The following is an 18238-nucleotide window of genomic DNA, read 5'->3' as shown; positions in this document are numbered from 1 at the left end:
TTTTTAAAAACACCTAGTATCATCCCTTACTTTCATTTAGATTTACTCACTACAAGAACTGTGAGCCATGAGATCTTGTAAAGGTTGTTCAGAGGCCCAATACTTTAAAAGGGTCTGGGTACTGGCCTGCTCTTTTTTTGTAGAAAAGCATACTCAGGTCTCATTTAAATTATCTTATGATCTAAGCATAAGAAATGGTGAGAATGCAAATCTTACATTTGAGCTGCTGACCATTTTCCTTTAACTTACTGTTTTATGGACGAGGACTTTCATTTGAATGGATAGCAACTTGATATTGTGGTAAAGGTGTGCAGTCTAGAAAACAAATACCTAATGGCAGTTGAATGATATGCAGAGTGCATAAATAGCTTTAGGAGTATCAATAGGAATGAAAAGCATTCATTCTGGAGATGTCACAACAAAAAACAGTAGCCCAAAGCTAAGAAAAGCACAGTTTAGGCTTGCTGTTTGAGGAGGAGAGACAAGATACAGGAAGAAATTTTTGACCAGAACATCAAAGGAATATTGAATCCTCACTTACTACCAGTGAATTCAATATCAGATTTTAATGGTAATTCTGTATTCAGAAGACTTTAAAAATTCTAGGGGGTGTTTTGGTTTCTAACTCCTCACACACATGATGGTATAATTAGATACTATCTTAAAAACACAACCCTCAAATACAGGTAGAGTTGCTTCTTGTGTTTGTATAAACTAGGTATGTTGATGTTAGTATGTTGGTTAATGATTTTAAGTTTGATGTGTTAATAACATTGAAGAGACCTGTGAATTACTTAGTGATCTAGCATTCAACTAGGGATCCTGTACAGAGGGGATGGAGGCAGACTCGACACTGTTGGCTTTCACTGAAACTTCTATGGGGACAGCTCATACTGTTTTCCGTGTAAAGGTAGCAAAATTATACAAAATCCTGTGGTGTTTTCTGAGTTACTGTAGTAAAATAAGAAAGACCTGGGTATAATCCAGATTTTCAAATATGTTCAGAAATGAGAATATTGAAAATAGTACTAACTGTACTGCTGTGTGCGCTTTGGAAAGTTGAGGTATAGATAGTTACAGTTTGATTTGAGGCCTGGAAGAGGAATATTATAACTGTTCTCAATTTCTTTATTAATTTTTAAAGTATTTTAAAACTAATATTAACGTGACTGTTGCTATTTTTCCCAAACCTCTAAGCTAAGCTAAAGCACTATAAGATATGAAAGTTAATAAGCTTTACCCAGATTATGGGAGAGATGCAGAAAACTGCTGTTGTGTATATTTTGGATATTTCTCTCAAAAAATAAAAGATGTGGAAAGCTTTTTTTTTTTGTGTGTGTGTACTCATTGTCTCTGGAAAAACATTAATGGAATATGTAGATAGATTTTAAAGTTGAGGGTAACAAACTGTAAAATGGTTGGCCTTGTAGACTTATAATATTGTGGTTGCGTTGTATTTTTAAAGTAAATGAACAGGAAGTTCTACCAGTGTTTTCGGTTTATAAGCTGCAGTGAGAGTTCAGACTGTATGCTACTGCACGCTACAAGCATTTGTGTTTCTCTTTTACGCTGGTGCTCACAGACTTTAAACTTCTTTGCAACAGATAAACTGTGGCGTGAACACAACTTATTACAAATGCATCTTTGTGCTCGATTCTGCCAGTTCTTGCTACTTGAAAATGCAGGTCTCTGCATGCATGCTTTGCCACTTCTTAACTTGTGCTATGTTGATTCATTCGAGGCTTAATTTAATTGGCTCTGGTTATGGAAAGCTAGTTTAGAACTGATAGTTGCAGGGAGTCACTATTTTCCTACAGCACAGCTAAGGATATCCATGTCTTCCAGTGCTGTACAGCCACTGAATCTTGATAGAAGCATGGGAGAGACTAACGATGACAGAGTAAGTAGCTGAGTCTCTGCGGCTTGCAAAGTCAATATCCTCTCCGTGAAAGCCAGAGCTTACTTTCAATTACCAGTGCTGGTATCCTTTGTACCATTGAGCGTGTTCCAGGGCACTCGGCTGCGCTGGTTAGTTGTGCCGGTAACTTTTCCAGGTCAAGTCTCTTTCGTCGGCTGATAGCAAACATGCGATTGTGCAAGTCCCATTAAATTGAGCTACTAAGCAGCTTAGTTTTGCTTGTTTTTCAGACTCCAGGGTTTAAAATCTAAGTACTTGAATCCAAATCTTCGCTGATAGCATCGCTGTAAGTAGAGTATTTAAAAATGGAGCCCAGTGTTTCCCTATTACGGATTACTGTTAAAGGGATGGCATTTGCCAAAATTCTAGAAATTGTACGTGTGGACAGTACTTCACCTGCTTCTGAATACCTGTAAGAGTTTCATGTTTTTCCTGTGTTCTTCCACATTACTTATTCCTCTTTTTTTCTGTTTGCTGTAAGGGTATATACATAGAAGGAAACTGACAGTTATGGAGAATGCAGCATTTGCCACATGCCAAGTGATGTTAAATTCAAACAGAAATAGTCCCTGTAAGTAGAGAATAAAATGTGTTTTGTGAGTGGTACACTAAGTATTTTTGAAACTAAAATAACTCTTAAAATAAGCTGGGTAGGTTTCAATTAACAGTTCATCTTATAGGCAACTAAACATTAAAATGAAATCTTTTCTTGTAAGACTTGCTTTGCAAATGGATGTTCTCTGAGGGCTCTCTTTATCTGGGACGTTCTAGGCTGTGGTTTACACTGAAATATCGCTGCTACTTTCTTGTTAACAGATCACTGTCACCAGCATGACATAATAATCTATTTGGATTGCTAATTTAGCCTCATCAAATGTGAGAGAAACTTACTGATTCCTTAGAATTCAGAATTCATGTATGAATCAAAGTGGACATATTTTAATTAGAAGAAAGTGGAGTAGAAAAGAGAGTCTGAGCAGAAGAAAAAAGTCTGTAATAGCAGCATTAGTTTGAAGTCTTGCTGTCGTTTGTAGTCCAATGAATGTGAGAATTGGGCAGGTTTTATCAGTCACCAGATTTGCCACTGAATTGTTTTTACCATGGTCAAATAAACTAGTTTTTACTTTAGACTCCACATATGCAAAATGAGAACTGTATTCAGTAAAATGTTAGAGAGCTTTTTTTTAATAAAAAATTATTTTCATTACACAGAAAGGAAACCAAAAGTGTGCATACAGTATCAGTATTTTGTTATTGTTAATATATGAAGTAACTTTCTAGTATTTTTTTCTTCTTTTTTTTCAATACCTGCAAATTAGGTTAGCGCTGTGTGACAACAACTTCAGCTCCAGTAATGCTTCAGCAATTCAGAATCATATGTGGATTTTCTCCTGTGACTGTAGCCTTCCTTTGCAATTGTGTTCTCTTCAAAAGCAGGGGCCTATTGTCCAGTGTGGAGAAGGATCTGATCTGTGCAGAGTAGTTTTCAAAATGTGAGTTTAGTCAGAGGCTTAGTAGCGACCAGATGGATAAATATTTGAAAATTGAGTATTACTGCACAAGGCTAACAAGTTAAAAAACAAACAAACACCACCTCACACCTATCCAGAGTGGATAATCAGAACTCTCCTGAGTGTAGATTTTTATATATTAAACCCTGCTTAATTCTGTTAGTTTCTGCAATACTGATTTTGAAAAAGGTTAATATAAATTCAGATCTAAGAGTAACATTAGAGGATCATGCCTATGGTTTTATATCATATTCACAGTGTTGATTTGAAGTGTCAGCGTTCAGACGTTTTACTGAATTATGTAAATACAAAACTTTTTTTTTTTTTTATTAAGTATTAGACTATGTTTGTGTCTGCAGCTAAACGTGTGTGGTGCATCACTACCTGTCAGGGGAGGGCTTCCTCAATGCACTAAATGTGTGCATTTTTTCCTAAAAGAAACCAGTTTATGAAAACGAAATGTAGTAACAGATTCTCTGCGATGTTCAGAAGTAATAATATGAACTTGATCTAATCTGTAAGCTTTGATGTTTACAGCATTTAACCATTGAGATGGTTTTTTTTAGTCATTGGTCAACTTGTCTCATGTTGATTTGCACAAGAAACATTTTTTTGTTTATCTTTCTGGTGCCAGTAGACATGCCCTTGCTGGTTTGGCTGGGAGAGGCACTATGATACAGCATCAAAATGCCTTTGTGTGTTCACTTTGTAGATCATGTAGTACAAACGCCAATTCATTTTCTACCAAGGCTTGTGAATTTAGATGTACTTTTTCTCTCACCCACGCAAAACACAGCTAAGATACAACAGCTTGCCTGTCATATTGTACCAAGAAAAAGTGATAAAAGTGATTCTTGGAAATTCATGTGATTCTGTTAATAGTGATAGCTGATCTACTTTCAAACTGGGTTTGTGCTTTCTACATTTAAGAGGAAAGTTCACGGGACAGCAATGAAAAATCTGATGTCCGTGGTCGGAAGGAAATTGAGCTAGCATAGTATAAGACTTTTGAGAAAAAAAAAAATCTTTTCTGATTTCTAGTTCTGCAAGTTCTATTTCCATCTGCTTTCACCTTGCCCAACACTTTGTCCAAGAAAATGAACTGTTGAACACATTATTTCCATAAGTAATTGTCTTTTGCATTCATAAGTAGTGTTAAAAGTAATGAGCTGGTTATCTAGGGCATCTGCCTGTGACAGCAGCATAAATACAGCCAGCTTACTTGAGAGGTCTGAATTTTTAACCATTGTAGCTAAAGCCTGTCTGTGTCTTTCAACTCAAAATACTAACATCAATACTAGGACAACTGTTATTTCTCTCAAATTGTGTGGTGTTTAGTGTTTTTCTTTTTTTTTTTTTTTCTTCTTTTTTTTTTTCTGGTGACTTTTGTTTTTAACTTCCACTCTCTTGTCTCCTGCCTGTCCTTGCTGGCATGATAAGCTACACTGTACTCACTGTACTTTTAAGCAGGAGAATTTCTTGGTATCACTGATACTGAATACGTACCTTAGTTTCTGTTTTGTTAACCTCTGGTGTGAAAAAATATTGGGGCCGTGATGCTTCCTAGTTGGGCAAGTCTTTTGTGAAAGAAAGTGAGAGAAAAAAAAACTTCTTGTTGAACCCAGCATTAATCTCATGGAGGTACGTTTTGGATTTAATTAGGTAGTATTTTGATACCTGCATTAAAAACTTGTTTTGGAGGCCTGTTTATCATTTCTAGGGACCGAAACTGGATTTCTTCTTTGCATGTCGGACATTTTACTTCCTTCTGTGTTGGGATTCAGGCCTTGAAGTAGTAGTTAGTTTTTTCTTTTCACTGCAGCGTACTCCAATGGAAAGAACAGCAAGAAGCCTGCTGCATTCCTTTACTGTATGTGCCTTTTCCCACCATCTGAAATTATAATCGTCTCAGCCGTTGGTTGTTATAGATGCTGTGGTAACATGGTTAGAGGGATATAAAGACATCTTCAGCACTGACAGCAGACATCAATGACAAGAAAGATTGATTTCTCTCACCGGCTGTTAAGATATTGTTTAATCAGATTTGAATTGTGTGGTGCAGCCTTCTTCCTGTACTTAGAAGAAGGTTAAAACAGTTTCTACATACGTAGAAGTAGGAAATAAAGCAACAACAAAGCAAATTTTGTATTCTGCCTGTGTATGTAATTACATGAGAAATTCCTTGCTATTCCAGTGGACAGTGTGGAGCTGTGCGGGTCTGGCTGGAGGCAGAGTGGTAACTAAGCCCTCTGCTCAGCAAGCTTACAATACTTCTTGTGCTGAAGTAATGGCTTGTTGAAAAAGCTACCAGATAGTAGTATTTTGAACTTAAAGTAGCTGTTCTATTTGTGATCTTTCAGGTGCTTTTTCTTGTATCTCAAGTTCCCAGAATTTTATGTTTCTTCTGTGAAGTGCTTGATTCATCAAGTACTTGATGCTGTGAGCCGGTCTACAAAAGACACTCTGTTTCTCAGATTCTTTATATTTATTTGGAACAAGAACAAGTGGTCTACACATGAAGAGGAATGTTCTCATAACCTTCTTCCCTTGTGCACATTTGAATGCGAATTGCTTGTTTATATCATTGCTAATCCCACAGTAACAGGTTACAGTAGCATAAACAGTGTGACCTTTCAGTGTGATTGCAGGAAGTAAAATGTGAAATCTATTTAAAAAATGCATCTTTGACTAAGGAAGAGTATACTTCCTTCTTCTGACAGGAAAAATAAGCCATACTGGTTCAGATCTTGATTCCATTATACTACGTTGGGCCTGTTTTTTCCAATGTCTTCTTTACAGTCACTGCAGCTGCCTGAAGTAGGACTGAACCTCTGCTCTCCTTGTGTAAAATTGTGCATCCCTGTTCTGGTTTGCGCAGGTCTGAATGGTTGTGGGATGTGGGCTGCTGTGAAAAACAGAACTGACATGAGCAGGAGGATTTAGTAAGAGGAACTTCTTTTGGAAAGAGGGAGAGGGTGGGTCATTGGAGCAAGAACTGGAAAAATACTACATAGCTTATTAAACAGCCAAAATACATATGCACACGTTCTAGAAATTTTTTGAATATTTCCAGAAATGAAAGAAAAATTGAGGGTTTTAACCAGCAAGAGAGGATGGAGTGGACAGCTACCCAACTTTAGAAAATATTTTTGTGGATTATCTGTAACAGTTTAATTAAATTGGAAAGCAACAATTGTTACTTGTGTTCTTAAACATCAGGCTAAGCAGTCCTTTCACACTAAATTGCACTTGCCTGCCCGGAACTGTGCAATGCCCAGCAGTATCTGTGGTATGATGAGTGAGAATCTTGTTTCAACTTGTACAGTGTTTTCATTCCCAGTATTGATATCTTCTCAGAACTGGCCCAAAGTTTGCCGTGACCTGAGCAGTTCAGCCCTTGTACTGTTTCAGAACTGGTAAATATCTGAAGGACGATACATGTTGTGAACCAACAAACCCATCCTTTTATCCTTGTGCACTACATTAGCTGTGATTAAATCGGTAGTGTACTGAGAAATACAATATTGAGCTGGGGGGGGGAGGGAATTTGCCAGTGAGCGATATGACATGGATGGCTCATCAATAATTTCCCTTTAGAGGGCAATTGCCTCAGTCGTTTGAAGTAAGGCTGGGAGCAGGCCGAGGCTCCAAGGCCTGAGGCGATCGCTTGTCCTTGCTGAAGACGGGCTGAGCAATAGGATGGTGTGTGGGGCGCACCACTGGGTTCCAGAGCTTGTTCTCTCTTCCCTCAAACTCGTCTTGTTTTCTGCAGAGATGAAAGATTGGAACAGGAGGTTGAAAATATGTAAAATCTTTACAGCTGCTAAGTTACTGGATTTATTAGCCGGCACGAGAACATTGGTGGAGAGGTCTAATCTTACAACAGGCTTTTTAAAGCTTGTCAAGAGCAGGCAGAGGAGAAAGATTTTATGGAGATTAACTTATAAACAAGAAATTAAGGACAAGTAAGACATAGTTTGCGTAAAGCTTAGCATTCAGAACCTCAGCTAGGAACCGAATCCATCATGGTAAGCTTTACTTAATGGCATTATTGTACAGGCTACTTCTCTATGACTGACTGACAGCAGGAAATTCCTTATTATTTGTCTGCTAAGCTCTCTACCACATGAAGTGGAGCTGTAGGGTGGTAAAACTGTTACGTACTTATTTTTTAGGAGTAGCTAAATTAGTTAATAGTGCTACCTGGTTAGGAGCAAGCACTCAGACATTATTATGCAGAAATAATAAACGTATACATGAGATCTCGAATAGCAAGAAAGAAAACCAGCAAAAGACCTTTAGGGTTTCCTTATACTAAACTGTTCTCTAACAATGTCTTCCAGATAAAAGTATGGCTTCCTACAAAAGTCTGTCTTTGACTGGTTAGAGAAAAATAATCCAAGAGTCTTGTGAAAATGCTGTGCCCCCAGCACTGTTTATGTAATAGGAGGCACTTGTGTGTGACTCTAATCGTTAATAACCTTTATTTGTGGATCACTGCTCAGAAGCCTCTAGTGCAACAGTGTTTTGGTGGGAACTTGGGTAGAAAGGGATGTGAGGAGGTGAAGTTGTTGGTATTTTTTTAAGATTTTTGGAAGTTGCTTTTTTTTTTTTTTTTTTTCCATCTTCTCTCCTGTAAGTGTTCCAGGTGTGTGCTAAGACTGCAAAATGAGGTTGGAGGTAGCCACCAGCGGGTGAAGCACGTCTAGTCACTGGCTGGGGCCTGCAGGAAGCGCAGCCTGGTGGAGCCAGAGGTGTGGGGAGCGTGGGGGGACCACAGGAGGAGAGGAGAGCTGTGCCTCCCGAGGGGGTGCTGATCACCGGGATGCTGCTTGGCCTTGCCAAATGAGCTGGTGTTCTCCCAGTGAATTATGTTAAACTCGCAGCATTAGCAGATGCATGGAGTGGCAAAATGTTGTTTATCTTGTCTGATCCATGCAAGTTACTTTCACTGACAAATCTGTTTCATTAGCATTGGGGAGGATGAAATAGGCCTTTGAAGGCCTAGCCCGGCTAGTTCTGCAGAGCCTTTCATGTACTGGAGTGCGGGGTGCTAATCCTCCATGCATTAGGATGCCTGTGCAAGTTCTTCTTGATTGTGTGAGGTGCCTGTTTAACACTGAGGCTTGTTTTTTGAGCTCTCAGTTGCTTTCACATGGGGAGAAGACGACCTGCACAGCTGAAGGGGAAAGCTCCCTCACACCTGCAGTGACGGTTAAAACAATCCTTAGTAACACCATTGGTTCTGTCAGTGTCTTAAAGGATTGCTTTGGAACTTGGAGAAATAATGAAGTATAGAATGAATTTTTGCATTAAAAGTGTGGCTTGCTTTGGATTAGTGGAGGAGTTGTAACTTTTCACAGGAATTTCTCAAGCTTTTTGTCCATAGATTTTCTTATAAGCTGTCTATTCTAGAGACACAGGTTTATTCACCTTTCCCATGTGCAAATTATTCTAAGTAAAAACCAGCATTGATACGCACTGTGACTGAAGTCTTAGTGTGTGTTTTGATTTGCATTTGAAGGGCAGCTGGTAAAGAAGAGTGCTCCAAAACCTAATTCAGACCTGAGTATCCTCTCCAAATGTGACTTCACTAAATCTAACATCTCTGCTGTCAGCATTTAAGGGTTAAGTTTCTCTTCCAAAAAAAGTATTGATTTTTCTTTTTTCTTAGAACAGTTTACTACTCTGAAAATAGTTGTGTAAACATTGAGCTTTAAGTGCAACTTCTTTTAAACCTTGGTGTAGAACAGAGGTGCCCAGCCATTCTGTCCTGGAGCCATGTGAAGGCTGCACAGCCAGGTTTGTCCCTGTCATCGACCAACGTGCTTATGCATTTGGCACGTGACACATTCAGCCCTTACATGACCCAGCAGCCCTATAGTCAGGTAAATGAATGTGTAAACTTGTGTTGGTGGGGCAGGGGAGATGGCACCAGCATTTGATTTCTTCCAAAAACTGTATTCGATCTGTAGGTAGTGAGGAGCTAGTTGTCTCAGGTTTAGAAAGCTGTAAGCTTTTTTTTTTTTTTCCTAAGTAAAACTAGTGTAGCTGTTTTTGGGTTACCTAAACACGTATTAGACAGCTTGTGAGACAACAGGAGTATCCCAATTCTGCTTTATCTAACATCTGTTTTCAGCAGTACTGTTTGTTCTCAGCAGGTTTTTGTGTGCATTGCAGTAGCTTGGCAACCTGTAGGTTGCACCATTCAGTGATTTCAGTAGGCTTTTAATCATCACTGAAATTTTCCTTTCCAAATTTGAATATTATAAGGATAGTGAAGTGGGTATCTGTGATTATAATAGCAGCAGAAATGTTAAGCAGATCTCAAATGAAATAAGCTGCTCATCTAGATTTGTCATCCAGTATATTTCTTCAAATTTCAGTTCAAAAGCCTTTCTTGAAATTGATTTAAGAAAGGGATACTTGTAACTTTTTTTTTTTTTTTTTTTTTTTTTTTTTTTTTTTTTTTTTTTTTGCAAATGATTGTTACCAGTTACAGTTACTTAAAGTACCCAAAAAGAGATTTGGGAATTGTATGCTGAAAGAGGTTAGGTACTAGAAGGCATGACTACTTGCTGGTTCTCATGTAGGAGCAAAGCTTGAGTTTGGCCTCTCTCTGCACGCAGAGGCATGAACATGCTTTGCGCAATCCTGTTAATTGTACGTTCTCTTTAAACTTGAATCTCAGTATGTTAGAAATGGTACAAAGCTTTTGCTAATAGTATAAAGAGTACAGTTCCATTGCCTGTGTTCTCACTGATGTCCCTTAGAGTGAAGTGTTCATATGCCATGTGTTAGAACCTGCTGGGATTGTACCCTTATTTGTAGGGAAGAAACAATACAAGAGGGAAACCCACTTATATTATGGAATTGGTACTTTTCATAGCATATGGTTCACCATTTTTAATGAACAACATTTCTTGTTACTAAATAAAAGTATGAGGGCAATTACTGGATTTAAGTTAAAAATTGCATCTCAAGAAAGCCAGTAAAATAACGTCTGATAAAAACATCTTCAAGGAAATGAAGTTTACCACTAAATAAGATGTAGATATCTTTAATAGGTAATGTGGAGTTCACAACTTCCTATTTAACAATTCCTGCCACTTCCTTTCTTGTTTGCTTTAGTACTTCCTCTACATACGAGCTCAAAACTTTGAGAATCTTGATGGAACTTCTAGAAAGTTGGAAATAAGGCTATTGCCTGTCCCATAGGATCCTAAACACAAAAATAATACTGTTATGCTCTAAATGTTTGCCACATCATAGTCATGGTGAGACTATTCCCTTAACTTTTGTAAATATACTAGTAAGTGTTACTTAGCTTTTAGATTTTTGGTGGGGTTTTTTGCTTTTTTTTTTTTTTAATCATTTATGCAACGTGACACCTCATGGCCATGAGAGGAAACAAATTGGTTTAAACTCTGACTGCAGCTAAGTAGTGTTTCAAAGCAGTGCACAGGGTTTACTTGAATTAGAAATAACTCCTTTCTTTTTCATATCAAACATTTATTGGTATTGCTTTGTTTGTCCTTTTAAAACTTAAACAAATTTTTTATAGTTGTTATTCATAACTCTCTCTAGAAAGAGTAGGTTTCAAAATATGCCTTCACCAATATAAATTATTTTATTATTCTTTTACCTTTCTTGTTTATAAAAGTACTAATAAAATAACTGAGTTAATATCTATAAATCAAAAACATGATGGCTTAAAAATTGCTTATTTTGTGATGCTAATTTTAAACTCACTGTGATAATGCATGCTGTTCATCATCTCTCATTCTTCATCAGTGGTCTACCTATTCCTGCAGAGTAAGAATCTTGTACATGTAGAGCCATCTATATTTAATTTTAAAATCTTTAACAATCTGGCGATTAATATAACCATCTAAACAATCTGAAACATGCTCAACATTGGTCTGCCACTACTTCTACCAAGTAAATTCAGTGATATTTTGACTTTGGTGGGACTCAGCATTTTGAAGATCTCACCTTTGTGATGCGATGTATTCAGAAGATTATCTAGCAGTAACTGGGGCTGGATCACTTAAGATACAATAATGCGTGTACACTTTGGCTAAAAAATAACTTTGATTTCTAAACCATTTCTTCCATCACCTGAACAAAAAAGGCTCCAAGATACAAGCATACTGGTTGCTATCTCTAAAACACAGAGGGCTCCCAGAAGAACTTTGTGACAGTTCTGGTGTACTTTCTTTGAGAGCTGTGTTTAAGTCTGTTTCATGTTATTGCTGCTAAATAGATAGAGAAGCTACACTTTTGTGCTGATTACTGAAACTAGAGTTCAGAGCTCTTTAAACAAGGAGTACACGTTCATAAGTGAACAGCTATGAATTGGTGTTTTTCCTTTCAAGACAGGCTCTTCTGAGTGTTCTAGATAGAGAGGAGATTGCCTTTACCTTATCAGACAAGAATATATGCCTATATAAATGAAACGTAACAGAAAAAGTAGTGGTAAGTCTCTGAAGTCTGAACAATCTGTTGCTGTTGCATTTGATATGGTAACAGTATTGTGCTGTGAAGGCTAATTTGGTAGGTTTCTGAAAGGGAAATAACCTTTGGAACTCTTATAATATGCAAACTAATTAGAGGGTACAGTGAACACAGCTGTTTCTGCCAAGCTGACTAAGCTTGGAATTCAAATTACTATTTTTAGCCAGTTTATAATGTCTCTAGTTCTCAATGGTACCCTAGTTATTACCTTTAAAAATCATATTAATATGCGTTTATCCCACCGATAAATGATGTACAATCAACATTTATAGAGCAACCAGCCTGTTGCTTTTTAGCTCTGAACAAACAGTGTGAATATACAGACAAAAGAAAACACTTCAGGTGGCATCTGGGCTGTGGTACACTGAAATCTTGTCTGTGACTTGCATGAGTTTGAACTGAAAGCTTCCTCAGAGGAAAAGGCATGATCCCTGGAGTGAAGTAATTGTTGTTTTCTGTAAGTTGTTTACATAAAATCTCTCTAGCATACATATCCCCCCTCCTCCTCTTGCCCTCTGAGAAAGTTGCCTTTTTCCATTATACAAGAATTTCTTGCATGCTATTGTTTGCATTAAAAAATGTTTTTCTCTTGATCCTTAAGATACGATCGATGTACAGGTCCTATAAAAAAAAAGTTATAAATTCTGTTCAGAGATCTAAAAATCACTGCAGCTAACTGTACTTCTTCAGGCTATGAAACTTCAGTAAACCAAGAGTTTGGAAAACAATACTGGTATAGGTTACTTTGTGTAAAGTGCTTACCAGTCAGTGAGATGGTGTCAAGACTAACTTCAAAATTAAACTGCACCTAGTAGTTTGCTAATAAGCTTTATTTGGTACTTTCTGCAAAGATTATTAGATAAGCAAAAGCATTCATCAGGATACACATACAGTGAATAGTCATACTTCGTGCATGAATTTGTTGCATCCTTCTATTTAGTCAGTCTAATTTTAATATAACATATGGCATGCTGGTGTCTAAAACTGCTTTAACTGACTGTACTTTGTGAAGGCATATATAACTAGTTTAACTTCAGATAAGAATTCAGTTTTTTTTCAAGTTACTTCTTTTTTGCTTCTATTAACGTCAATAGCTTTCCTACTGTATCTCTTCAAAATTATAGCAGATAACATCTGAGTTTAGTTGGTGTTGGATACAGAAAATGATGGTTGCAACTTAATCCTGTTTTCCTAAGCTTTATGTTTTTCATTTCTGTTTTTCATGATGGTGGGAGACTTCCAGACCAGCTTAAATCAAGAAACGAAAAACTAGGCAACTCCAGAAAATAGTTCTGATTCCTAAATAAAAATCCTTTTGTTTCTGGTTTTGTCATCATGGAAAATAGGCCATTGACAATCAACCTAGATCTACTTCTGTGTTTCGAAAGACTTTCTCACCAAAAACGTGAAGGAAATGCATGATTTCCAGGCCCAGCTCCCATGGCACCGAATGATGTCCGCTTCCAATGACAATTTGTTGCTGCAGTGCTAACGATGGGGGAGGGAAGCTAATCTAAAACTTTCTTCCCTTGCCTCTCGGGACCAGGGAAGACAAAAGCATTCCTCCAAGAGCCAAAAAAACTGCTCAGAGAAATATCCTCCCTTCTGAAAGGCGAAGTATATAGTTGTTCCAACACAGCTGTCAACCGACCAGCGTTACAGTGTAGTAGCTGGATTCCTAAAATGGTAGTGAGAAACATTGACTCCTAAGTTAGAAACCAAATGAGTTAGAGCATTGCAGATGAAAACTAATCTGCTTGGAGAACACAAGCAGCATCCATAATAGCAACCAAGAAGTATCTCCTGGCTGCCTTCAATGGGTGATTCCTTAACTGGTTTATTTGCACTGCTCCTGAGGGGAGGTGTGGCTGCAATAATGGCTATTTGGAAGAGATAAGGTGGATCAAAATCAGTACTCTAGCTGAAAGGTTTTTCTGTGTCTCACTGAAACCCTTTAATGTTTTGCAGTCCAAGTTGACATAAATGTTTCTTTTGGAATGCAATGCAAGCAACAAAAACAAACAACATGAGGGCATCCAAAGAACAATAGCAGTGATGTGAAAAAATGTGTGATATTTTCCTTTGTAAAAATAAAAGAAGGACTCTAAAAGGATATTTTTGTTGATTTAAGTCTTTAATGAACTTGCAAAGGATTGTGCATGTGCGTATTCTTACACGCAGCCTACTTTGCCTTTGCATGCAAATTACGATGCTGTGCTAGCAGCATACCACATGAATGGGTGATGAGTCTTGGAGTACATGAGGTCTCCTGCTGTCCCTATTACTTGTGGCATTAGCTGTGGTTTCTAGGAGTTATTGCCCCAAGTTAAGTTGTTGAATTTGTAAAGAAGTTGATAAGTAAATGTGAAAAGAACTCTGGAGCTTTTTTTAAAACTCATTTTTTTTCTGTTTTCAGGCACCTCTAGTGCTGTAAAAGCTCTTTAGGATTAGTGTTTCTTCTCTCTGACAACAGTGCATTTTTGCTTTCGATCATAGTACTGTTATGTAGCCATCTCTGTTTCCACCTATCTTTTAATACTCATTTTGGCACCCACCAAAACTTCTGAAGTCATCTTATTTCCAAGTAGTATTTGTAAACTGTCTTTGGTCTTCATTGCTAGTATCTGGACCACCACTTTAATGTAGATATGGCACCAGTGAAGAGATAGAAAGGTATATTATTTTTCTTAGACCCTCTTCATCCATTTGCAAGAGAAGGTAGTGCTGCAGAACAAGCTGAAAACTCAGAAAGCCATGTTTCTAGTTACTGAATCTGTGTTTAAAAATCCTAGTGATCTTATTCAGGGAGTCATATCCCATCCAGGGGATTGTTCTGATGCTGAATGTATGGATGTGAAGTCAAACTCTCTGAAAAGCAAAAGTTCTGTATTTCTTCTCTTTCCCACTAGGAGACTATTTAAGAAAACACGTTTTCTTTCTCTGGGCTGTTGGGTTTGCCTTCAGGGTTAGAACTATAAAATATAAAATTGAGAGGTAGTGACTTTGTAGTAGATGGCAATCCTACCCACATCCCAAGTGTTGCTAGGCTCTTGTCTGTTTTGTAGACAGTTGTATGTCTCCTGATTTTTGTAGATCTGTCCCTTAAGTCAGTTTGATCACCTTGCTGTAAGCTAAAATCCCTCATGCTTCATGCATGCTACCTGATCAGTCTCAATTAAGGAGAAAAGGTAAAGCTAGTGAGTTAGCAAGGCAGTGTTCAGTTTATTTGTTGTTGGTATTTTGGGACTTGTTTAAATCCTTGACTTTTCACAGACTCTTTCACTGGTGGAAAACCAGTGCTCCATGCTGGCAATTCCTGCACTCCAGTTTCAGAGCAAAGCTGCCTTTCCCTGGGGTAGGAAGCACGAGACATGTGTCATGCCAGTCAAAATGTCTGGGGAATCCCACTGCTTTGGAAGGCCTGATTTGCATTATGATTTCATGGATAATTCCATAAATGCATCAGGAAATCAGCTGTATGGGCCATGCTACTGAAGTGCACCACGGTGAAACTGCATCTTGTCCTTTCAAACTTGGAGCGATGGCTTGCTGAAAAGCTCTGCTTGTGCTGACTTTGTTTTTCTCTGGCAATTTCTGTGACCTGTTCTAGATGATTAGATTTGTATCTCGCGTATGATAGCTTAATTTGAAAGTGACTTTGACAAACTTAAGATGACTTGGGAATTATATAGCCTGTCCTCTCCATGACAGCTGTTGTTTTAAAAGGTCGTGTTAGTTCCTGAGGAATGTACGTGGCTGCAGCACAGGGAGCACAGGGCAGTCCCTGCCCATGGCAGGGGCGTTGGACTGGGTGATCCTTGAAGGTCCTTCCAACCCAGACAGTCCATCATGTCGTGACTTGACTAATCTCCTGGTAATGTGACCGATACTTCTAAAGCACAGCTTGGTAAGCTAGATATGTTTAACTTGTCATCTACCTAAAGGATAAAAAATAGTGCTGCAGTTCTGCAACTGTGTACGTTCAAACTGCTGATAAGGTGAATACACAAATGTTGGCACATGTTGGTTGTTTGTTTGTTTAATCTAGCAGTTGGGATTTCGTTTTGTTTCTTTAAAATATTTGTCCTGAGCAAAATGACTGCAGTGTTTGTCTATTAAGCAGCTAAAGTGCTGTGCTGTTTGTTTGGCTTTTAGTCAACATACTTTCCAGGAAAAGGTGAAAGGACACAAATACCACAGACAAGTTTCGTTTGTAGTTCAGTGAATGTGAAGAATATGTTTTAATATAAAACAAAGTCTCTTTTTAATGACAACAAAACCAAAAAACGAACAAAACAAAAACAACAACTTAAACACGGCTTAGTAGGAAGGCTCAAACTTGAGCTCCTCAGATGTGCAGGGCTGCTTGCTTTCCAACCTGCTAAGTGTGCTATTACTCATCAAGACCACAGAGTACAATCTGTGTGTGGGTGCACTGGGTACTTTAATAATTGTAGTACTTTGGTTATAGTTCACAAGATGATCTTGTTAATAGATGTAAATTGATTTAGGGAGTTTTAAACAGCGACAGTAGTTCAAATATTAGTTTAAACAACTGCCTGGAGTCTCTCCTTAGGCAGAAGTAATGTCCTTCTGTGTTGGTACAATACCTAGTATTGTACTAGGAGACTTTCAAATTCCTTGTTAACAGTAGTAATAAAAATGCCAGATATTCTAAAGACTTACTTAGTTGGCAGTGTGCCCACATGCCCAATTCTGATGTGTTCAGAATGAAAAGTCTTGGAGCAGACATATATTGGGATCAAAAAGGGGAGATATGGAACAAGAATCGGAAAGACCTGTGCAGCTTTCACCTGAGAAGGCATCAAATCTGTTGCCACTTGGGTGGTGGTGGTGCTCCGGGGGGGGGCTGCCTGCAGTGCACTAGCTGGAGCCAAAATATTTCTCTGGAGTCATTCAGATGCCAGGCCAAGCTTAAATTCTGAAATGACAATTCAATTAAGGATCTGGGTATCGTTTTCCTAAATGTGTGAATAAATCTTACGGTAAGTCTGAAATATGAGAGGAAGGCAGCAACTGTAGGTTCCTTAGGAAAGACATGCTTTAAAAGCAGTTAGAAAAAACCCATCCCAGCAGCATGCAAGCCCACAGGTAACCTGCTGATGTCTCTATCAAAATTAAGGAAGCAGTTTGTCAGAACAGAGAGGGAAAAGACATCTTCAGACCTAGTAATGATTTTCATTGCTCGCTAAGGTTGCTGTACAGCTGACAGGAATTGGGAGTAAATTTTTGGCAAGTTTTTGTCCCTGCAGCAGAGCACACGATATATACCTATAAAGATCAGATCACACGCACTTTGTGTGTAGAGGGCGAGGACGGTAAGTTAGAAAATGGAACTATGTGCTTGTGTTCATTTACAGGAACCTTCTTGTGCTTCAAATTTTTAAACGTACTTGTTTCAGTGTACTGAAATCAATTTACAGGAAGTGTGGCAGAACTGATTCACTTTCTGCATATTGATTTCTGCCTAAAGTAAAACTTCTGATATTAACAAAGCATGAGCGATATTTTAGATATCACTTGAAATGACTTAAAATAATAAAGCTTTTTTTTTTTTTCCTCTTAAAGTTTTTCTAAAGGTGAGATTTTAAATCTGAATAAGAATGATTCAGGGTAATTCCTGTAATGGTGATGAAGTTTACAACCGGTTTGTGCTTATAGAGAAGAAGAATTCTCGCTGCCTTCCTGTCTTTATTTCAGTAATTTTTCTAGTTCTTCTGAAGATAAATTAGCCGCTACCTGGTAGAGTAACCTGTTTCCAGGGCTCCAAGAATAAGCTATCCATATGTCTGCACAGTCATGGCACATAAAGAACCACCTGATGATAGTTCCTGAAACAGTTAAAAACTGAAAGGGTAATACTTAAGTTTATTCCTTCCATCTTTTTTGAATCTCTTCTGTTAAAATTTAGATATGAACAAGACGAGCTTTTTCTCCTGTCTCAGTTCTTTCTGTTTGCAATGGAAAATGCATTTTTTTTACTTAGTTTTGATTATGCAGTTATTAAATTTTTATCCTTTTAACAAAGGGCTTTTTTAGGATAAAACTAACAGAGTAAACCACGTCAGCATGGTGTTGCCTTCCACTATCTTGTAGTAGGTTGTAGTAGGCAACTCTGGTTGCTGAGAGATGTAATGTCAGTTGGCTGCTGTTGGATAGCAATTAGGAAGCTTTAATCTTATTGTAGAATTTCACAAATTAAATTACAAATTACAAATTTTACAAATTAAATTATTTCTATGTGGCAGATAGTAAATTTTGGAAATCCATA

The 18238-nt window shown here is 37.8% G+C and overlaps 1 protein-coding gene across 4 annotated transcripts in view; it reads left to right on the top strand.

Moving 5' to 3' along the window:
• PTPN1 (protein tyrosine phosphatase non-receptor type 1) overlaps positions 1 to 18238 on the top strand; it is a 44839-nt gene that overhangs the window by 2464 nt on the left and 24137 nt on the right. Inside the window, exon 1 of one of the 4 annotated variants that reach the window (XM_084538000.1) lies at positions 2248 to 2489. The exons of 2 other annotated variants lie outside the window; for them this stretch is intronic. Coding sequence is in view for 1 of the 2 variants with exons in the window: in XM_084537999.1 (XP_084394125.1) it covers positions 5065 to 5070 (6 nt within the window). In the remaining variant the exon portion in view is untranslated. Of the gene's footprint in view, positions 1 to 2247; positions 2490 to 4870; positions 5071 to 18238 lie in introns of those variants that run through there. One more of the 4 variants, XM_084537999.1, reaches the window with a different exon arrangement.

The sequence above is a fragment of the Aythya ferina genome (assembly GCF_964211825.1).
Source record: "Aythya ferina genome assembly, chromosome: 16".
In the NCBI taxonomy this organism is placed as follows: domain Eukaryota; kingdom Metazoa; phylum Chordata; class Aves; order Anseriformes; family Anatidae; genus Aythya; species Aythya ferina.
The sequence above is the reverse complement of the archived record's forward strand: the minus strand, read 5'-3'. Positions and strand labels throughout refer to the sequence as shown.